General features: G+C 57.1%; 2 protein-coding genes across 17 annotated transcripts; both read left to right on the top strand.

Moving 5' to 3' along the window:
• The first annotated feature begins 77 nt into the window (after positions 1-77).
• ADAM15 (ADAM metallopeptidase domain 15) lies at positions 78-11613 on the top strand. 13 transcript variants are annotated; one of them, XM_003308406.6, is made up of 23 exons: positions 90-294; positions 1501-1607; positions 2245-2321; positions 2738-2816; positions 2978-3054; positions 3146-3338; positions 4633-4695; positions 4775-4843; positions 4923-5092; positions 5229-5313; positions 5796-5944; positions 6031-6205; positions 6480-6572; positions 6694-6998; positions 7089-7284; positions 7553-7630; positions 8740-8812; positions 9043-9181; positions 9601-9670; positions 10253-10327; positions 10742-10813; positions 11083-11207; positions 11298-11613. In XM_003308406.6, the coding sequence occupies exons 1-23, from the start codon at positions 216-218 to the stop codon at positions 11338-11340; spliced, it is 2592 nt and encodes an 863-aa protein (XP_003308454.1). In that variant the 5' UTR covers positions 90-215; the 3' UTR covers positions 11341-11613. The 13 variants fall into 13 exon arrangements, 10 of the variants coding, with proteins under 10 accessions (XP_003308456.1, XP_003308453.1, XP_003308455.1 ...); XR_010157922.1 differs by having other exon boundaries at positions 91-294; positions 10256-10327; positions 10742-10955; XR_010157921.1 differs by having other exon boundaries at positions 91-294; positions 10742-10955.
• Positions 11613-18376, top strand: EFNA4 (ephrin A4). 4 transcript variants are annotated; one of them, XM_054686887.2, is made up of 5 exons: positions 11613-12774; positions 13273-13391; positions 15558-15844; positions 16200-16268; positions 17838-18376. In XM_054686887.2, exons 3-5 carry the CDS (start codon positions 15673-15675, stop codon positions 17990-17992), a joined length of 396 nt encoding a protein of 131 aa, XP_054542862.1. In that variant the 5' UTR covers positions 11613-12774; positions 13273-13391; positions 15558-15672; the 3' UTR covers positions 17993-18376. The 4 variants fall into 4 exon arrangements, with proteins under 4 accessions (XP_054542862.1, XP_524893.1, XP_001153095.1 ...); XM_524893.6 differs by lacking the exon at positions 13273-13391 and having other exon boundaries at positions 12390-12774; XM_001153095.5 differs by lacking the exon at positions 13273-13391 and having other exon boundaries at positions 12547-12774; positions 17672-18376.
• Positions 18377-21467: the final 3091 nt, after the last annotated feature.

Raw genomic sequence — 21467 nt, 5'->3', positions numbered from 1 at the left:
GGCTGTGTCCCCGCTCCCGAGGCACCCGGCGCGCAGCGGGGCGGGCTTTGCCGGGGGCGGAGCTTGGCTTGGGGCCGGGTGGGAGGGGGCGGGCCGGGGCGGGGCCTGGTGGCTGCGCGGCGCTGCTGGGTTCTCCGAGGCGACCTGGCCGCCGGCCGCTCCTCCGCGCGCTGTTCCGCACTTGCTGCCCTCGCCCGGCCCGGAGCGCCGCTGCCATGCGGCTGGCGCTGCTCTGGGCTCTGGGGCTCCTGGGCGCGGGCAGCCCTCTGCCTTCCTGGCCGCTCCCAAATATAGGTGAGTCCTCCGCCTGGAGTGGGTCGGGGGGCGGACTGGGAGGGAGGTGCAGGAAAGTCGGAAGGCATTAGGGTAATGGGGCCGGACGGAGACCCTGGGAGAGCCCAGCCAGAGCGCGGCCCGCCCTGGTCCGCTGTCCTGGGCCTAGGGCCCGGTGACTTGGCGATGGGGTGAAGAGAGAAGGAGGGGGGATGCCGGCGCCCCCTGCCTCCTGCCTGGTCATCCTCTGCGCGGTCCCTGCGGACACTTTCAGGCTCAGGTACCAGGTACCGAGGGGCCTGTCCAGCGCCACTTCAAGATCGTGATGAGAGGGTCGCTGCTCCCCAGGACTGGCATCTTCGCTGCTCTGGGGCCTAGCTAACCGTTCCACCCGGTGCCAGGGCGCTGAGCGGGCATGGCTTGTAGGGTTTAGGGAAGAGGATTCTCTCTAGCCTCTATTCCAGGCCTGGGGCCGCCAGGCACTCCTCACCCTGGTGCTGTTGCCACCAGTGCCTGGCCGAGCCGGAGGGCCCCGAGATGAGCCAGGAGAAGGGAGAATTGGCCAGGAAAGAGGCTGGGACACCAACTCCTCCTTGGAACTTTCACTTCCCGCTGCTGTCTTGGGCCGGGACCGAGAGGGCAGGCGCGGGTGGAGTGTCCGGAGGAGAGAGGGCCATTGTGTGTTGGGGGGGTGGGGGGTGCTCGAGGAGGAAGCAGAGGCTGTAGGCAGCGGGTGTGCCTGACTGGGCATGAGGGTGTTTAGGGAGGTGGGGGTGTTTGCACTGCTCACCCAGAAATGGGCGTTCCTGGCATCTCCGATGTGAGCGAAGGGGAGGGTGAGCGGGCACCCGGCCACAAGGCTTAGCTCAGTCTCGAGAGGGGGCGTTCCTGAAGTGGGGGGAGAGTGATTGGGAGGGAGTGGGAACAGGGGAGGGTCCCTGTGAGAACCTGGGATTGGCCGGAAGGGGACAAGGAGGGCCACAGGCTGCGCAAGCCGAAAGTCTTTCTTGGGGACTTGTGAATGGGTTGGTGGGTGGAAAGCCATAAATTAGAGAGACACCCTCTCCTTCCAGTATTCTTCTTTAAGTCTCAGCATGCAATGTGGAAGCCCCTCAGGTACCTAAGGGCCTTGATGGGCTGGGAGCTGGTGGATCTGAGGGCACCTGTCACCCCCAGCCCTGCTGTCAATTCCCTCAGTACTGTCTTGGGGTGTCCTGGGACCTGCAGGTGGCACTGAGGAGCAGCAGGCAGAGTCAGAGAAGGCCCCGAGGGAGCCCTTGGAGCCCCAGGTCCTTCAGGACGATCTCCCAATTAGCCTCAAAAAGGTGCTTCAGGTGAGCTCTCACTCCCCTCTAATAAATAAACGAATCCACACACGCCCCGGTATAGTCAGGTGTCTCAAAGCCAAAGCTTGGCTGAGGAGCTGGTGGGTAGAGCTCACTGTAGTGGGTCTATCCCAGGCCCAGCTGCCTCTCCCACCACACCCCAGCACCTGGCTTCACTTATCTCCCTCTCTCTCTGCACACATGTGTATCTGTCTGCCTCAGCCCCACCCAACCCATCCATCTCCACTGGGGAAATTGTGAAGCCAAACTTGCTTTCTTCATCTCATGTTGTCGGTTTTCTCAGTGGGGGGATTTGGAAAGAGTCAGGACCTTACCAAACCACCCCCCCCACCCCATTCTAAAGCTGAGTCAGAGGAAGGGCTGGGGCTTGTGCTGGGTCCTACACAGTGCTTCCTCTCTGGGCAGGAAGCCGAGAAGGGGCGGCTCAGATACCTTCCTTGACCTCCGCACACAACCCCCCAGAACAATGCTCCAGGCCAGGCAGGGTTTCCTGGCCCCTCCCCTGGGATCCCCCCACCAGTGATCTAATTGCTGGTGCTCTTCTGTGGGCCTGAGGTTTTCTGGTTAGAGAGGCTGGGAGTTGTGGGCAGGTCTAGGGAGGTGACCTGCCCTCTGGTGCCCACAGACCAGTCTGCCTGAGCCCCTGAGGATCAAGTTGGAGCTGGACGGTGACAGTCATATCCTGGAGCTGCTACAGAATAGGTAATAGTGATGGTGGCAATAACAGTGACCACATGGCCAACAACTTGTATAGCATTTATTATGTGCCAGGTACTAAGTGCTTGTGCTCATTTAATCCTCATAACAGCCCTATAAGGGATATACTATCATGTATTATTGTCCTCATTTTATACATGAGGAAGTCAAGGCACAGAGAGATTAAATAACTTGCCCCAGGTCACACAGCTAGTATGTGGTGAAAACCAGATTGGAATTCAAATAAACTAACAGAGTCAGTGGCCCAACCAGTATACTTTGCTGCCCCGGGGTCAGGAGTGGAAAAGTTGGCTGCGGGGGTTGCCTGGTCCCCAGCCCCATCACCACCTTCAAGCCTCTGCTTGTCAATGCACGACCTGGGAAGTGGCTTTAGCACTGCCTTCTTTTTCTTCACTCCACAGGGAGTTGGTCCCAGGCCGCCCAACCCTGGTGTGGTACCAGCCCGATGGCACTCGGGTGGTCAGTGAGGGACACACTCTGGTGAGTCAGGCCCTCTTGTGCCATTTTTGGCTTAGGGGAAAGAGGGAGGGGGTGACGGGAAGGTGAGAGGACACTGCTTATTTTTACCGTCAAGCTAGGCTCCTCAGTTCCAGTCCTGGTGTGCTCTCTGAGATAGCACTAATGTTGTTCCCGTGCTGCAGGAGAACTGCTGCTACCAGGGAAGAGTGCGGGGATATGCAGGCTCCTGGGTGTCCGTCTGCACCTGCTCTGGGCTCAGGTATACTGGGCGGATTTAATGACAGTAGAGAAAGTAAGGAGACCCGGGCATGGAGCTGAAATGTTCTCTGACTTTCTTTCTTTTTTCTTAGAGGCTTGGTGGTCCTGACCCCAGAGAGAAGCTATACCCTGGAGCAGGGGCCTGGGGACCTTCAGGGTCCTCCCATTATTTCGCGAATCCAAGATCTCCACCTGCCAGGCCACACCTGTGCCCTGAGCTGGCGGGAATCTGTACACACTCAGACGCCACCAGAGCACCCCCTGGGACAGCGCCACATTCGCCGGGTGAGGATGAATGGCAGGGGGGTGGGCTTTGGTTGTCTTGAGGGCTGATCCCCAGACACTTAGAGCTATGTGTGCACAGTAACAACAGCTCCTGCGAATGGAGCACTTTCCACATGCTGGGCACTTTGTGAATATTAGCTCGTGTACTCCTCCCATACCTAGGAGGTAGGTGCTATCGATAGCTCTATTTTAAAATGACGAAACCTTACAAAAAGTATCCGGGCATGGTGGCGTGCACCCGTAGTTCCAGCCACTCAGGAGGCCGAAGTGGAAGAATCGCTTGAGCCCAGGAGGCAGAGGTTTCAGTGGGCCGAGATCGAGCCACTACACACCAGCCTGGGTGACAGAGTGAGACTTCGTCTCAAAAAATAAAATAAAAATAAAATAAAATAAAATAAAATCTAGCTGAGACAGATTAGGTGGTTTGCCCGAGGCCCTACAACTAATAAATGGCCTATCCATTTATTAGTTGTATTTGGCTCAAACTCTTCATCTGTCTTATGATCCCATTTGCAGAGAGCTCTCACTTGGTTATAGATAATACATAGTTACCAATGATGAAGCAATATAAACCCAATTTCCTAATTTGTAAAATGAAGATAATAAAACTACTTGCTGCATAGAGTTGCTGGGAAGATTAAATAAGTCCATATAGATGTAAAGTGCTTAAAACTATGCCAGACCTATGGTAAGTGACAAGCGTTGTTATTGGGATTTTTAAAAATTATTATTATTATTATTATTATTTGAGACAGAGTCTCGCTCTATCTCCCAGGCTGGAGTGCAGTGGCGCGATCTCGGCTCACTGCAAGCTCCGCCTCCCAGGTTCACGCCATTCTCTTGCCTCAGCCTCCCGAGTAGCTGGGACTACAGGCGCCCGCCACTACACCTGGCTAATGTTTTGTATTTTTTAGTACAGACAGGGTTTCACCGTGTTATCCAGGATGGTCTCGATCTCCTGACCTTGTGATCCACCCGCCTTGTCCTCCCAAAGTGCTGAGATTACAGGCGTGAGCCACCGCACCCAGCTAAATTACTGTTTTTTAAAAATTTGAAAAAAACCACTGAGTTTGGAGCCAGAAAAGCAGGGGTCTACTCCAACCTTCATTATCTACTTCCTGGTCCTCCTTGGCAAGTTCCTGGGCCCTCTGGCCTTCAGTGGCTCATCTGTAAAATGGGCTCTTCACCCTCCTATTTGACCCACAGAGTAGGAGTGGCTGCCTCTTGGTCAGCCCGGCACAGCTGCTGGCCGCGAGCGGCAGGTTTGCCTGATAATTCTTCTTGTCCATAGTAGAGGCGGGATGTGGTAACAGAGACCAAGACTGTGGAGTTGGTGATTGTGGCTGATCACTCGGAGGTGAGCCTGCTGGCCCCTGCACATCCTCCTCCCCCTGCACTGCCCTGCCGCCTTTCATGTCACCTCTCTTGGCCTACAGGCCCAGAAATACCAGGACTTCCAGCACCTGCTAAACCGCACACTGGAAGTGGCTCTCTTGCTGGACACAGTGAGTGCTGGACAGAGCAACCCCCACCCCAGGCCCCTGACCATGACAACCCCTCTTCTGAGCCCCAGCTGTCTTTCAGTTCTTCCAGCCCCTGAATGTACGAGTGGCACTAGTGGGCCTGGAGGCCTGGACCCAGCGTGACCTGGTGGAGATCAGCCCAAACCCAGCTGTCACCCTCGAAAACTTCCTCCACTGGCGCAGGGCACATTTGCTGCCTCGATTGCCCCATGACAGTGCCCAGCTGGTGACGTAAGGGCCCCAGACTCAGCCAGAGAGGCCAGTCCTGTCCTGGCCAAATTCACACCCCTTCAGCACCCTACCTCAGCCCCTGAAGCTCTGACCACCGTGGCTTCTGGCCCTGAACTTTAGCCTCTCTGTCCCACAGTGGTACTTCATTCTCTGGGCCTACGGTGGGCATGGCCATTCAGAACTCCATCTGTTCTCCTGACTTCTCAGGAGGTGTGAACATGGTGAGTTATTTCCAGGTCTCCTCCTCATTCCCAATTCAGTTCCTCCCAAGTGTGGTGGCATTTATTCACTGAAACCCCCCTATAAAGTTGCCCAGCCCCAAAGCTATGGGTATAGAGGGTGGAGGTGCGTGATGTGGCCTTTGCTATCAGGGAGCCCTCGCTTGTGGCCAGCTAGTCACAGTGTACACAGTCATCCCCTGTGCAGTCTTCCCATTTCTTAGAGGAGGGTAGGAGGCAGCTAAGGCCCAAAGAACAGAGGTGATCTCCCTCCAGTGATGGTGGGGGACAGAGCTGAGCTAGAACCCAAGTTTCTGCCATCCAGGCCTGGGTTCTCCTACTTTAGAAGCAATTCAGGAGGGAAGCAGTGCCTGCTGAGTGCCCACGAGGTCAGACGTGGAGGGAACAGGAGCAGAGAGGGTGGTCTGGGCATTGTGGTGGAGGCAGGCTGGGACTGGACCTGCAGTACCCCTCCCCAATGACAGGACCACTCCACCAGCATCCTGGGAGTCGCCTCCTCCATAGCCCATGAGTTGGGCCACAGCCTGGGCCTGGACCATGATTTGCCTGGGAATAGCTGCCCCTGTCCAGGTCCAGCCCCAGCCAAGACCTGCATCATGGAGGCCTCCACAGAGTAAGTAGCTGCAGGATGGAGAGAGGGTGTGGGGCAGGGGGCAGGGAGAGGCCCCCAGCCCCAACCTTCCTTGCCACCCTCCCCAGCTTCCTACCAGGCCTGAATTTCAGCAACTGCAGCCGACGGGCCCTGGAGAAAGCCCTCCTGGATGGAATGGGCAGCTGCCTCTTTGAACGGCTGCCTAGCCTACCCACTATGGCTGCTTTCTGCGGAAATATGTTTGTGGAGCCGGGCGAGCAGTGTGACTGTGGCTTCCTGGATGTGAGCCGCTTTCCCAAAGCCTCGCCCCACTCACTTGTGTACCCTCACCCTGGCTCATTAGCCCTATCCCAGCCTCCTGAGCTCTTGGGTTCTGAAGGGACTTTCCACCCCTCTCCTACTTGCCCTGTCTGTGGGGACAGCACATGGGTTGTTGGGCTCTAGCCCTCGCTTGCTGTGTAGCTTCTGGTCTTGGCCTGTGGGAGGAGGAGAGATTGGAGGGAGGCTCACAGGCCCCACCTGCTCTGATGCCCAGCCCCCGTGCTCCTGCCCACAGGACTGCATCGATCCCTGCTGTGATTCCTCGACCTGCCAGCTGAGGCCAGGTGCACAGTGTGCATCTGACGGACCCTGTTGTCAAAATTGCCAGGTGGGTAGAGACTAGACTGGCCACTCGGAGCTCACCTGCCGGGGCCAAGGTGGAAAGGGTCATTCTGACCCCCGGCTGGATTTGCTCAGTGCCCACACTGATGCTCATCCACCCTCCACAGCTGCGCCCGTCTGGCTGGCAGTGTCGTCCTACCAGAGGGGATTGTGACTTGCCTGAATTCTGCCCAGGAGACAGCTCCCAGTGTCCCCCTGATGTCAGCCTAGGGGATGGCGAGCCCTGCGCTGGTGGGCAAGCTGTGTGCATGCACGGGCGTTGTGCCTCCTATGCCCAGCAGTGCCAGTCACTTTGGGGACCTGGAGCCCAGCCCGCTGCGCCACTTTGCCTCCAGACAGCTAATACTCGGGGAAATGCTTTTGGGAGCTGTGGGCGCAACCCCAGTGGCAGTTATGTGTCCTGCACCCCTAGGTAAGTGAGGAAACCTGGCTCCTCCTTTGGGTTTCTGAGAGCCTTGGCCCTGCTCCTACTAACTCTGTGTGCCCTTCCCCCTCCCCACAGAGATGCCATTTGTGGGCAGCTCCAGTGCCAGACAGGTAGGACCCAGCCTCTGCTGGGCTCCATCCAGGATCTACTCTGGGAGACAATAGATGTGAATGGGACTGAGCTGAACTGCAGCTGGGTGCACCTGGACCTGGGCAGTGATGTGGCCCAGCCCCTCCTGACTCTGCCTGGCACAGCCTGTGGCCCTGGCCTGGTGAGCAGCCTGGGTGGGCAAGACCAGGTGTGAGAAGGGACATTTGGACCACAATGAACAGAGCCCAGACTTCACCATTCACCAGTGTCAAAGGCAGGGACTCCAAGGGAAGTCAGTTTCTTACTTCAGATGGAGCAAAGTCTTATCAACTCACTATGCCTTGGTTTCCCCATCTGTAAACGCAGGGTATGGCCTCAACCTTATTGGCCTCCCAGTCCCATTAAAGCTTTGTGGGAATCTGATCCAGGCTCTTCTCTCCCTGGGTCAGGTGTGTATAGACCATCGATGCCAGCGTGTGGATCTCCTGGGGGCACAGGAATGTCGAAGCAAATGCCATGGACATGGGGTGAGCTGGGATGGGGGAAGTGGAAGGGGAGCAGGGAGCCTCTAGAGAGGAAAAGGATACTGGGCTTTGGAAATGGACATATCTGGGTTTTAATCCTTGCTCTACTACTTCCTAGTTGTGTGACCTCGGGCAGGTTACTAACTTTGCTGAGCTCAGTTTCCCCACCTATCAAATGGCTATAATAATAGTATCCCCATCCAGGGTACATGAGATGAGTATGAAAGCATCTAGCACAGGCTGGGCACAATGGCTCATGCCTATAATCACAGTTTTTTTGTTTGTTTGTTTTGTTTTGAGACAGAGTCTCGCTCTGTTGCCTAGGCTGGAGTGCGCTGGCGTGATCTCGGCTCACTGCAACCTCTGCCTCCCAGGCTCAAACATTACTCATGTCTCAGCCTCCCTACTCACTGGGATTACAGTCACCCGCCACCATGCCCAGCTAATTTTTGTATTTTCAGTAGAGATGGGTTTCACCGTGTTGGCCAGGCTAGTCTTGAACTTCTGACCTCAAGTGATCCTCCCGCCTCAGCCTCCCAAAGTGCTGGGATTATAGGGGTGAGCCACTGCACCCAGCCAAATCACAGTACTTTGGGAGGCCAAGGCAGGAGGATTACTTGAGGCCAGGAGTTCAAAACCAGCCTGGTCAACATAGTGAGACCCCATCTCTATCAAGGAAAAATTTAAAAATTATTCAGGCCTGCTGGTGCACACCTATGCTCCCAGCTACTTGGGAGGCTGAGGCAGGAGGACTGCTTGAGCCCAGGAGTTTGGGGCTGCAGTGAGCCATAATTGCACCACTGCACTCCAGCCTGGGCAACAGAGTGAGACTCCATCTTACTTGCTGTCTAAAATAAAATAAAATAAAACAAAACAAAACAAACACAAAGAAAGAAAGCATGTACCACAGTGCCCAGCACACAGAAGGAGCTCAGTAAGTGTTAGTTTGATCTAATTTGCCCCAGTATGGATAAAGACCCTCCCTCCGGGCTCTCTCTACACACATACCCAGCACAACCCCCAGTTGTAGAAATCTGAGATCTTGAAAAGCTAGAGACAAGGAAATAGTTCCAGAGTGCAGAGCTCCTCATTGCTCGCCTTGTACCTCCTAGGTCTGTGACAGCAACAGGCACTGCTACTGTGAGGAGGGCTGGGCACCCCCTGACTGCACCACTCAGCTCAAAGGTAGCATGGGGGTGGGGGACAGGGGCAGCTGGGAGGGCAAAGCGTCTCATGCTTTATCTTGCCCCCTCGGCCCTCTCTTTCTGACCCCCCTTTGCTGCTGGTTCCCTGAGTCTGTGCCCCTTGAACCCTTCACTCTCCCTGATCACTTGACTTCACTCCCTGCCCCCTGCGCCTTCATGGATCTAGAGTTCTTAGCCCCGTCCTCCCTTAAACCTGACTTCCGCCCACAGCAACCAGCTCCCTGACCACAGGGCTGCTCCTCAGCCTCCTGGTCTTATTGGTCCTGGTGATGCTTGGTGCCAGCTACTGGTACCGTGCCCGCCTGCACCAGCGACTCTGCCAGCTCAAGGGACCCACCTGCCAGTACAGGTATAAGCGTCACCTCCCTGCTACCACTTCCTTCAACTGGGGACAGTGCTGAAGGCTGCCTCACCTCTGCAGCCCCTGCCACCTGGTTCTGAGCCCCAGGCCCCTTGGACCTTAAAGTTGCTGACTGCCATACCCCACACCTCCCTTCCCTATATGCGCCCACAGCTTTTTACCTCACAGCTGTGGCCCTGTGGGGTGGCTGGATTGCTAGGGCCATTTCTCCCCAGGAGCCCCTGTGCTGGATAAGTAGGGTCTTCCCTCAAGCTAATAAATACTGCCCCCCACCCCGGCCCTACCACAATTTTACCTAAACCACACATAAGTGCCTGCAAAGGGTTAACCCCACTCAAGGATGGCATAAGGTAGAAAACAGGGTCTGAGGCTGGGCCCTCTCCCTTCTTGCCTTTCCTCATGCATAGGGCAGCCCAATCTGGTCCCCCTGAACGGCCAGGACCTCCGCAGAGGGCCCTGCTGGCACAAGGCACTAAGGTGAGTCCCGGATGCCAGAGGAAGGGGACTCCACCTTGGCCGGGCATCCAGCTTGGGCCCTGGGGGGTGCGCATTAAAGGCTCCAGACTCAGAGAAAGGCTAGCACTGCCCAAGAGTCAGTCAAAGGAGTCAGGGCCAGCCCTGCCCTCCCCTCCCCTGGCTACAGGCAGGGAAGCTGAGTCCAGAAGAGTGGGGAGGGCAGCCAGCTGGAGCAGGAGCTGCTGGGCTCCATCCGCTGGCCAAGAGGTGGCTTTGAGAGGTGGGTATATCCGTGCCCCCAGCAGTGACCCCAGGAGGGCACAAGGGCAGTGGTGCTCAGAATGGCCTTCCGTAGGCCCAGGTCACCATGTTAGAAGGGCTGGTGAGCATCCCCACCCTGAGCCCTCTGCTTGGATGATGGGAGTGTGTGCACACCTCCTCCCCACTCGCTCCCCACCTGCATGCACCTGCATAACTGCATGCACAGCACCCACTGCCCTGGGCCCCCGCCGGCCCTCCCTGGGCACTGACCCTTCCCTGCCCACTCTGTCTCTCTGCTTCCTCTTCCCCCTCTGTGCCTATCTGCCCCTCCTGCCCTCTCAGCAGGCTAGTGCTCTCAGCTTCCCGGCCCCCCCTTCCAGGCCGTTGCCGCCTGACCCTGTGTCCAAGAGACTCCAGGTAAATCTGGGCCAGGGCCCGCCCTGAGCCAAGGCAGGTGGGAGGCTTGGTACCCAACTGCAGTTCTCATCCCTGCTCCCTGCCAGTGGTGCTCTTCATTAGGTGATCGGGGTGCCCCTCAGCCTTCAGACACTCTGAGCCCCAGAAGCAGCAAAGGGTGAGCCTCCTGCCTTGGTTTCTACCACCATCTGGTGGTCAATGGCGGGACTGCAGTCGGCCAGGGACTGCGGTTGACCTACACCTTCCTCCCCTGAGACATCAGCTGGCATGCCTCCAAGCCCTCTGCGCATGCCCTCATTCTCTCCTGCCCCCTGGCTGACTTTGCATGTTGACTTGAACCCCTCTGGGGAATCTCTGTGCATGTCCACAGCCCCTGGTTATGCTCTCACAGCCACTGCCCCTCTCTCTGTTCAGGCTGAGCTGGCTGACCGACCCAATCCCCCTACCCGCCCTCTGCCCGCTGACCCGGTGGTGAGAAGCCCGAAGGTAACGGTGGGGGGAGAGAAGGGCACGGCCTCTCCCCCCACCTAGGGCTGTGGTGCTGGTAGCCATGACGGTGGTGGCCGTGGCGAGATGCCCCCTCAGTGCATGAGGGCACATATCCCGGTGGTGCCTTTAATGGTGACAGGTTTGTTTGCAGACAAGGGTGACCGCTGGTGCTGCCCCCAAGCTGGTGTTCCCCAGCACCAGTGCGTTGGGGGTGGGCAACATGACACCCCCCCACCTAAGCCGGCCTCCTGCCTTCTCTCCCTCAGTCTCAGGGGCCAGCCAAGCCCCCACCCCCAAGGAAGCCATTGCCTGCCGACCCCCAGGGCCGGTGCCCATCGGGTGACCTGCCCGGCCCAGGGGCTGGAATCCCGCCCCTAGTGGTACCCTCCAGGTAGGAGGAGCCCTGGGCATGGGTGGGCGGGGCGAGTGACCTGGGGGAAAGGGGCCTCTGACTCTTTTTTCTTGGCTTCCCGCAATCCAGACCAGCGCCACCGCCCCCGACAGTGTCCTCGCTCTACCTCTGACCTCTCCGGAGGTTCCGCTGCCTCCAAGCCGGACTTAGGGCTTCAAGAGGCGGGCGTGCCCTCTGGAGTCCCCTACCATGACTGAAGGCGCCAGAGACTGGCGGTGTCTTAAGGCTCCGGGCACCGCCACGCGCTGTCAAGCAACACTCTGCGGACCTGCCGGCGTAGTTGCAGCGGGGGCTTGGGGAGGGGCTGGGGGTTGGACGGGATTGAGGAAGGTCCGCACAGCCTGTCTCTGCTCAGCTGCAATAAACGTGACATCTTGGGAGCGTTCCGCAGAGTTTGTCTGCTTCTAGAACCCGGGTCGCTCCTGCTGAGGTTCCAGGTCTGGCCGCCAGAAGACGCTGCCGCCTCAGACGAGGGCGGGCTGTGTGGGGCGGGAGTACCAGAAAGGGTCGGCGTGTGTCCCCGGGATGCTCGCAGCTTCCCTCTGCCCAGACTGGGGTGGCTTTCGGCGCAATCTGTCAAGCTGTTGGAAATGCCGTCCCCACTCTGACCATTGGCTGGGAAAAGTGGATCTGGCTGATGCTCCCAGAGCCCAGGAGCCAGGGCGGAGCGGGACGGCGGCTGCTCCCACGATCCCAAGGCCGCGCACCTGCCTCCTCCCCCTCCGCCGCCGCCACCTGAGGGATCGGGAACAAAGGTGCTTTGTACAGGCCGCAACCACCTCATTACTTCGTCTTAGGGACTGGGGCCGCGTGGGCCCCCAGCCCGGAACGAAGGTGTGGAGCGGCAAGGGACAGACGCCAATCCTAAAGTGAGCATCTAGCGCGCCACCTAAGGCTCTTTAGGGAAGGTGGTCCCAGAGCTGTGTTGTCCCTTCCGCTTGCACTGTCCCTAGATGTGCAAAGAAAACGGGGCAGTGCATGAAGGTGGTTGGACAGGCTTCATGGATCCTCGCCCGCGCCTCACTTTCCCCTATCTGGGCAAAGGTTATGTACCCTTATTTAAAATCTTCCAAACTTCTAATAAGGCAGTCTACCCTGCACTAAAGCAGACACGAAAGGGATGGCCTCCCTAAAAATACTGGTGTTGGAATACGTCCTTCCTTCCCGCCCCCTCGCAGTGCGGTGCAGCCTCAGTGGAAGCTTTGGCGAACCTGGCGCGCGCTGCGGTGCACAGAGGGTTAACTGGAGTTGGCGCTGGGTGGAGAGGAGGAGACGCGCTCCCATTGGCGGAAAGTTATTCAGGGGCGGGGTCAGTGAATCTCCGTACCCCACTCCCCTTTCCGCAACTTCCCTCTTCACTTTGTACCTTTCTCGCCTCGACTCTGAAGCGGGCCGGGACCTGCCAGGCCAGACCAAACCGGACCTCGGGGGCGATGCGGCTGCTGCCCCTGCTGCGGACTGTCCTCTGGGCCGCGTTCCTCGGCTCCCCTCTGCGCGGGGGCTCCAGCCTCCGCCACGTAGTCTACTGGAACTCCAGTAACCCCAGGTAGCCGGGCCGAACCGGGCGAGCGCACAGCCAAGTCGGCGCGCTCCCGGGCTTTGCGCGCGCCCGCCACCCGCTCTTTGCGCGGCGCCGCCTGAGCCTGGCCGCGCGCCGGGGCTCCTTTGTTTGAGCCGGCGGGGGAGGGGGGAGGGGCGAGGCGCGCCCTGGGTCTCCCCACAGCCCGCATGTGTTGGGGGGCAGGCAGAAGACCCCAGCCCCAAGGGTTGTCTAGGGGGTCTTGGAGCATGGAGCTGGGGGGGCCTTTGCCCGCACTCCGGGCTCCGCCCCCCTCGCTGCTCTCCTGGCGATCCCCAGCCTCCCGCAGGCTGGAGCTGTGGCTGACGAACTTGAGAGCGAGGGAGGGGGCTTTACTCTTATGAAAGAGCGTGGGTTACTCTCCTGCCAGCTGGGTCTCACCTCTGGCTCTCACTCTGTCTCCTGATCTCATTTGCTATCTCTGCTTTCATCTCTGTCTTTATTGGTCCTTCTGTTTCTTTCCAGTGTCAGCCCTGCCCTTCTAGCCGAATCACCTCTGGGCAAGTCTCGTGACCTTCCTAACCTCATTTATCTCACCTGTATAATGGGCTAATAATACCTAGTACCCTGGGAAGTCTGGCAGGGTAAGTGAGGTCATGTATGTGAAAGAGGCTCAGGCTGTACAGATATAAACTATTATTTCTTTCTCTCTCCTGAGCTGCCTGCCTTTGAACCTCAGTATATTTTACTGTTTCCATCCCCCTCCCCAAGTCTCCCTGCCTCTCCTATTTCCCATCTGTTTTTCTTTCTGATTTTCTACTTGAGACAATCTGTGACTATTCATTTCTTCACTCACTTTTATTTATTAAACACATACTGTGTGTGCCCGGCCCTGTGCTAGGTTGCAGGGGATTAACTATATAGATGAGAAGATCAAGACCCTGCCCTCTGGGATTCCACAGACTCTCTGGAGAACAGGCGCAGGCAGGAGAGCCTGCATAAAGACAGGTCATTACAATACCAATAACAAGTGATAAGAGCTTTTGTTGTCCTTGGACTCTGAATTCTCTATCTCTGTCACAGACCAAAGCTTCTGAATCACTTGGAGGACCTGTTAAAAATTCAGGTTTCTCACCCCCCAATCTTAAGGTTTCTGGCTCATTCATTCAATCCACAAATATTTATTGAACACTGTCCTGTGCTGGGCACTTTTCCAGGCACGGGGGATGCAGTAGAACAAAACTTAACCAAGGCCCTGTCCTTGCTCAGCTTGCATTCTAGTAAGTCTGGGCTGGCTGAGCCCAGGAATCTTCATTTCTAATCAGAACTGATACAGGTGGTCCTTGGACCACCCATCGGAGGCTTTTCCTAAGTCATGCTTCGCTGTGTTTGTGGTATGGGGGGTGGTTCATGCAGCATTCAGTACTGTGGGGAGCAGCCCCTTCCAGCCCTTCCCACCTGTGCTGGCTTCCCCAGGCAGCTCCCAAGAGGTGGGGAAGGGAGTCCTGAGAAGACTGAAGACTGGGTAGTATGTGGACTCCCCCCATGCCTGGCACTTGCTCCTCCCGGCCAAAAAAGGGAGGCACCTAGCACCCACTCCCTCCTTTTTTTTTTTTTTTTTTTTTTTTTAATTTTTAGAATTTAGAGACAGGGTCTTGCTCTGTCACCCAGGCTGTAGTGCGGTGGCATAATAGCTCACTACAGGAACTTGTGGACTCTAAGGATCCTCCTGCCTCAGCCTCCCAAGTAGCTGGGACTACAGGAGTGCACCACCACTCATGGCCTTTATTTATTTATTTATTTGTTTGTTTGTTTGTTTATTTATTTATTTTTTGAGATGGAGTCTCGCTCTGTCTCCCAGGCTGGAGTGCAGTGGCGCAATCTCGGCTCACTGCAAGCTCCGCCTCCCGGGTTCACGCCATTCTCCTGCCTCAACCTCCCAAGTAGCTGGGACTACAGGTGCCCGCCACCACGCCCGGCTAGTTTTCTTTTTATATTCTTAGTAGAGACGGGGTTTCACCGTGTTAGCCAGGATGGTCTTGATCTCCTGACCTCATGATCCGCCCGCCTCAGCCTCCCAAAGCACTGGGATTACAAGCGTGAGCCACCGCGCCCAGCCTATTTATTTATTTATGGTAGAGACAGTCTCACCATGTTGCCCAGGCTGGTCTTGAACTCCTGGCCTCAAGCGATCCTCCCACCTCGGCCTCCCAAAGTGCTGGGATTCAGATGTGAGCCACCACACCTGGCCTCCCTCATTCTTTTTTTACCATGACATTCTTTTCACCCTTGGGTTGAAGTCAGTCTAAAGGACAGTGTTCCTCACTTTATATCTGTTTGAGGAGACCTTTCCCAACCCCTGTCTCCACCTCTGTGTCTGCAGCTGCACTGTGTGCAACTGTACCTCCTGCCTCTCTGCCCAGCTTCTTCACAGCATCCATCCACCCGACATTGATCAAGCCTGGTGCTATACCACATTGAATGTTGGGCACTGGAGCTAGAGAGGTGTGTGGCAGCTCCAGCCTGTAGGACAGGGTGTGGTGACCCTCCTCACATCTAAGCTGTGTGGTTATGGGCACTGCAGGTCTTAGCCTCTCGGAACCTGTGAATCGATCATCTCATCCATTTCTTGCACTCTCTTTGTCTCTCAAGAGTTGTCAGTCTGGGAACCTCGGGCCTTCCTGAGCCGCTCCATCGCACATGGGTGGAGGAGAGGCTGGCAGGGGCCTCTGAGAAGGGGTGTCTCTGGCATCCATGGCCATGGCGTGGTGCCCTCCACTCCTCAGCCCACCCCTGCGTTATGCCCGCAGGTTGCTTCGAGGAGACGCTGTGGTGGAGCTGGGCCTCAACGATTACCTAGACATTGTCTGCCCCCACTACGAAGGCCCAGGGCCCCCTGAGGGCCCCGAGACGTTTGCTTTGTACATGGTGGACTGGCCAGGCTATGAGTCCTGCCAGGCAGAGGGCCCCCGGGCCTACAAGCGCTGGGTGTGCTCCCTGCCCTTTGGCCATGTTCAATTCTCAGAGAAGATTCAGCGCTTCACACCCTTCTCCCTCGGCTTTGAGTTCTTACCTGGAGAGACTTACTACTACATCTGTGAGTGGCCAAGGGCACACTGGACACCTCTTGTGTACCAGAAGGGTAGGGAGGGGGAAGGAGAGGCCTGGAAGGAGGAGGGGGCTGGGTCTCTAATGTACATCGGGTTGAGGTATGGGCTGAACTCAGGACTGAGGAGGGAAATGTCTAGAAAGGAGAAAGTAGGAGGAGCTAGGAAAGGGGGCCAGGGAGATGAGAGGACTGGATGGGGCCTGATACATGGGTGTGGCCCCAAAGTAAGGAAACGCTTTCCAGGGACCTGGAGAGAAGAAAAGCTGGGAGGGTCTGAAACAGTCTGAGGCATACAAAGGGGTGACTCCCTGTGCTAACTTCTTCCCACTTTCCCACTACCCAGCGGTGCCCACTCCAGAGAGTTCTGGCCAGTGCTTGAGGCTCCAGGTGTCTGTCTGCTGCAAGGAGAGGAGTAAGTGGGTTGGGAGCATGGACCCTACTGGCTAATGTGGGGCCTTGGGAAGGAGGGAAGGAGTGAGAAGAATCTAGGAGGATCAGACTCCAGGGGTCCTGGTGAAGCTTCAAGCTGTGGTCTCTTCTCCCCATTTAGCCTTGAGGGAGCTTCTACTGCACCATCCTCTCCCCACTTCTGTTTTGTTTTGGTTTGGTTTTAGACGGAGTCTCGCTCTGTTGCCCAGGCTGGAGTGCAGTGGCGCGATCTCAGCTCACTGCAAGCTCCGCCTCACCGGTTCACGCCATTCTCCTGCCTCAGCCTCCGGAGTAGCTGGGACTACAGGCACCCGCCACCACACCCGGCTAATTTTTTGTATTTTTAGTAGAGATGGGGTTTCACCGTGTTAGCCAGGATGGTCTCCATCTCCTGACCTTGTGATCTGCCCACCTCAGCCTCCCAAAGTGCTGAGATTACAGGCATGAGCCACCAACCCCAGCTCCCCCACTTCTTTTTTAAGAGACAGGGTCTTGCTGTGTTGCCCAGGCTGGAATGCAGTGGCACGATCATACCTCTCTGCAGCCTCAAACTCCTGGGTTCAAGCGATTCTCCTGCCTTAGCTTCCCGAGTAGCTGGGATTACAGGCATGTGCCACCACAACTCACAACTGGCTAAATTACTTTTTATTTTTTGTAGAGATGGGATCTCAGGCTGGCCTTGAACTCCTGGCCTGTGTTGCCCAGGCTGGTCTTGAACTCCTGACCTCAAGAGATCCTCCTGCCTCCCAAAGCACTGGAATTACAGGCTTGAGCCACCATGTCTCGTGTGGCCTCACTGCACACTTTTTTTTTTTTTTGAGACAGAGTCTCGCTCTCGCTCTGTCGCCCAGGGCTGGAGTACAGTGGTGCGATCTCAGCTTACTTCAACCTCACCCTCCTGGGTGCAAGCAATTCTCCTGCCTCAGTATTCCGAGTAGCTAGGACTACAGGTGTGTGCCACCCAGCTGATTTTTTTTTTTTTTTTTTTTTTTTTTAGTAGAGACAGGGTTTCACCGTGTTGGCCAGGCTGGTCTCAAACTCCTGGCCTCAAGTGATCCACTCGCCTCAGCATTCCAAAGTGCTAGGATTACAGGTGTGAGCCATCACACCCGACATACTGTACACTTTTTAAAGCTGGGCCAAGAGAACAGGGTGTCCAGGGGCAAGGCCCTTCAAGGTCTTAGCTGAGTTGGTTGTCTCTATTGGCAATTTTGGGGAGGCTTGGAAGTTGGGGCTTAGAAAGGATGAGGTCATAGATCATGGGAAGGGAGTGGCTGGTTTGGGAGACCCTGGAGGATGGGAAAGGAGGGAACTGCTAATGGGAAGGGGAGGAAGGAGGCTGGTAAAGTGGGAGGACTGATCAGTGCTACCCCCTCCCCCTCACAGAGTCTGAGTCAGCCCATCCTGTTGGGAGCCCTGGAGAGAGTGGCACATCAGGGTGGCGAGGGGGGGACACTCCCAGCCCCCTCTGTCTCTTGCTATTACTGCTGCTTCTGATTCTTCGTCTTCTGCGAATTCTGTGAGCCAAGCAGACCTTCCCTCTCATCCCAAGGAGCCAGAGTCCTCCCAAGATCCCCTGGAGGAGGAGGGATCCCTGCTGCCTGCACTGGGGGTACCAATTCAGACCGACAAGATGGAGCATTGATGGGGGAGATCAGAGGGTCTGAGGTGACTCTTGCAGGAGCCTGTCCCCTCATCACAGGCTAAAGAAGAGCAGTAGACAGCCCTGGACACTCTGAAGCAGAGGCAAGACAAACACAGGCGCTTTGCAGGCTGCTCTGAGGGTCTCAGCCCATCCCCCAGGAGGACTGGGATTTGGTATGATCAAATCCTCAAGCCAGCTGGGGGCCCAGGCTGAAGACCTGGGGACAGGGTGATTGCTGGACCAGGGCAAAGAAGAAGCCCTGCCATCTGTGCCCTTTGGGCCTTTTCCCTGGGGCAGCACCTTGCCCTCCCCAGGGGATCGATCACTCACTTGTCTTCTATGAAGACGGACTCTTCATGAGGTTGAATTTCATGCCAGTTTGTATTTTTATAAGTATCTAGACCAAACCTTCAATAAACCACTCATCTTTTTGTTGCCCTCCCCAATCTACTGCCCTCAGGCCACTTCCCTGATAGCAGGACTCCCTGTGGCCTGTGCTCTCAGCTTAGCTTGGCCTGACCTCCATGCCAGCTGTGCTCAGGCCATCCATGCCAGGCCTCAGTGGGCACCCCTCTGGGCAATGTGGGGTGGGTGCCAGCAGCAGCTGTGGAGCTTGGCACCCTCTCTCACCTCCCCAGCCGGCTTCCTGTGCTGAGAAGGGGCAGATGCTCCTGACAGCCCATCCGCCTGGGGCCCTGCCCAAGTCCTGGTAGCACCAAGCAGGGCGCCCAGCAAAAGCAAAGGGTAGTATTAATAGCATCTGGGTTTCAGAATGCCTGGGTCCCTGAGAGCTGGTCATCCCTCCCCCTCCCCAAGGGCACTCTGGGCGGTGCCTGGCCTAGAACTGGGAAGGTGGGGTCAGATCAAAGCCTCCGTCCCCAGCGGCCTCTTTGTTCTTAGCTTTTATAAGGAGGAGGAGGAGGTGGGGCTGAGGAGGGAGGGCTCCCTCTGCTCAGCCCACACTGTCTCTTCCACCTCTGGTAGGCGAGGCTATGATCCCCACAAGGCCAAGTGGGGCCCTCTTTCTGAATGGTATCCTAGGTGGTGCCTGGGTAAGGGGCGCCCCTTCCCCTGCAGCTGTACTTTACCCGCCCTGGTGCCCCGCAGCCTCCACTGGCGCGGTGCCGGCCCGCCTGGCACCGAGCCAGCGATCGATAGGTGGATGTTGTGCTGATTAGCTCGGCCCGGCTGCGGCAGCGAGAGGCAGCGTGTGAACATGGTTACGGGGTGTGGGGGAGACGGCGGGGTGGGGGGAGGGCGCTAGGGGTCCAGAGACCGACACAGAGGTGCTAGGGTTTTCGAACCCCTCCCCCACCCCTTTGCACACCTAGGTCAGATCCCGGTCTCTCTCGGAGGGGGCGGGGGCCCTCTCCCCCACCACCATGCACCCATTTCGGCTGCCATCGTTCATGTTAATTCCATTGCTCTGGCTGAGGCCTTGGGTGGAGGGCAGCACCGCGGGCAGAGCGGACTCCAGTCTGTCCCTTCCCCCATTCGAGGCCACCTTTCAGAAAATGCCTCTTGTAGGTAGGTGCGTGTATCAGGGCCTTCACCCCAAACCTTGATCTTTAGCGGGGGCGAGGGTCTGGGGCGCGAAGGGGAGGGTGTCGTCGGCTGAAGGAGAAGCTATGGGCTAGGTCTTCAGGTCCTGGGTTCAAGTGTTCAAGTTCCATCTTTACCGTCATCCAGGAGGGTGTCTACACGTTGCCATGGAAACTGGCTTACTGCTACCTCCGCCCCTCCCAAGTGAAGCCATAGGCGGAGTAGACTGGGAGCGACTAGTTAGCATACCTTTCCCTGGATTGAGAACTGTGGGGGTCTCACCCGGCTCCCAGCGGCCCCAGGCCACCCTCCTTTTCGCAGAACCAGGCGGGCGCGCTCGCTCCCGCGGCTGGGGCTGGCGCGCGGATGCGCCGCCGATAAGAACGCATGTGCGAAAGAGACGCGGGGCCCAGTCAGCTTTCTCCGCACTCAGACGCACGCCCTAACTGTCGGGCGCGCCCACTTGACACGGACACACGCCCCTGCCGGCCGCCCACCCCCTTGCAGGTGCAAGGGCGGATGCCTCAGCGACCACGGGAGCCGGGCTGGGGAGGTTGGTGGGGGGCGGGGGGAGTCTTAAACTTAGGCCCGCCCAGCCACAGGCGCTCAGGCCCAGCCGGCCTTCCCTATACACACTTTCCTCATAGCATGCGCGGGCGGCTGATTCAGTCCCGGGGCGCGTCCCCATGGAAAGCCAGGGCTGAGTCCACTCATGGGGCCTAGACGGGCTGCAGGCGCTGGGAGGTCTTCCAGGCACCGGGCCTTACCCACGAGAAGTCGAGGCGTGTTCCAGGGCGCAGTTCCAGGAGGCTGGGCAGGCCTGCAAGTTTTGGGGCGTCACCGATCTCCCCTATACTCAGTAGCGCTAGGCGGCTTAGGGTGGGGCCCTCAATTTGCTGGGCCTGCCCTAGTCTCTCCCGAATAGATGCGAAAACTCCACTCATCTTTACCTCGCCCTGTCTCCCTGTTTGAGAGCCTGAGAGTCTCTGCGACGGGCAATCCTGCTCCACACTTTCTGGGGTTTCAAATCTCCCTTTTCTTCTCCAGATTCAACCCTGAAGTTTTGTTCTTTTTCTGTCACCTCCCCCCTTTTTCTTCTTCCCTTTTATTAGTTCCTTCTTTCCTTTTTCATTCACTCAGCACATTGTGAGCTTCCAGCGCGCCTTTCTTTCAGTAGGCCAGACGCTAGCTAGGGTCGTCGGGGGATCCCCAGCGGTGACGCCATTGAAAAGGGTGCGCTCTGGCTTCCAAATAGCCAATAGAATCCCGGGGCCTGGGGCATGAGGTCATCAGCGGTGATGCCCATTGGTTCAGGTCTGGAAGTGAGGAAGGGGTCCCCATAGCAACCGACGGTGCGTCCGAGTGCAACCTGGAGAGTAATGTTTGCCTGAGCTGCTGTGGCAGCTTGGGTGGGTGCTTGGGATGGGGTGAGGAAGCTGGGGTGGAGCTCAGCTTCCCAGGTCCTGCAGCCCTAGCCCAAGCAAGCTCTTATCTCTCTTGAGATCCTTTTTCGTTCTCAAAGTAATGGTCAGCACCACTTAACGCAGAAAGATTAGGAGTAGGTTGGTTATTGGCAACAGCATTGGGGTGCAGAGCTGCTGCCACCAGGAATGTCAGTACTGAGATCCTGTGTTCATCTGCATATCGTCTGCATCTCATTTGCATTCTCTTCATTTAAGGTCAAATTGGGCAGACATCTCCACATCCCCAGCCCTGTCGCCTGTCTGTTTCTGGAATCTATCCCTGAGTGGCTCTGTAATCTGTCCCTCAGTTCTCCACCTTCATACCCCACCTCTCCTCCCATTCTCCAGTGTCTGTTGGGGACGGATGGGGCAAAGCCAGCAACAGAAGAAAGGATAAGGAGTTTGTTCTCCCTCTGGATGTTTGGTGACAGATGGGGAGTACTAGTCTATACTGCTTGGCCCCGGCTGGGTGGAGGGTCTCCAGGGCCAAATCACCCACATGCCTGGCGGGGTGCTGGAACTAGGGATGCCT

This window comes from Pan troglodytes, chromosome 1, assembly GCF_028858775.2.
Source record: "Pan troglodytes isolate AG18354 chromosome 1, NHGRI_mPanTro3-v2.0_pri, whole genome shotgun sequence".
Classification (NCBI taxonomy): Eukaryota; Metazoa; Chordata; class Mammalia; order Primates; family Hominidae; genus Pan; species Pan troglodytes.
Note: the sequence above shows the minus strand (reverse complement) of the source record. Positions and strands in the feature narration are given on the sequence as shown.

What these genes read in the sequence shown, in the direction of transcription:
- ADAM15 (XM_003308406.6), top strand. Translation starts at nt 216, where the DNA reads ATGCGGCTGGCGCTGCTCTGGGCTCTGGGGCTCCTGGGCGCGGGCAGC. An exon ending in CCTGTTGTCAAAATTGCCAG is followed by an intron (nt 6,573 to 6,693) that starts GTGGGTAGAGAC and finishes CACCCTCCACAG; the next exon opens with CTGCGCCCGTCTGGCTGGCA. An exon ending in TATGTGTCCTGCACCCCTAG is followed by an intron (nt 6,999 to 7,088) that starts GTAAGTGAGGAA and finishes CCCTCCCCACAG; the next exon opens with AGATGCCATTTGTGGGCAGC.
- EFNA4 (XM_524893.6), top strand. Translation starts at nt 12,662, where the DNA reads ATGCGGCTGCTGCCCCTGCTGCGGACTGTCCTCTGGGCCGCGTTCCTC. An exon ending in TGGAACTCCAGTAACCCCAG is followed by an intron (nt 12,775 to 15,557) that starts GTAGCCGGGCCG and finishes TTATGCCCGCAG; the next exon opens with GTTGCTTCGAGGAGACGCTG. An exon ending in TGTCTGCTGCAAGGAGAGGA is followed by an intron (nt 16,269 to 17,837) that starts GTAAGTGGGTTG and finishes TCTCATCCCAAG; the next exon opens with GAGCCAGAGTCCTCCCAAGA.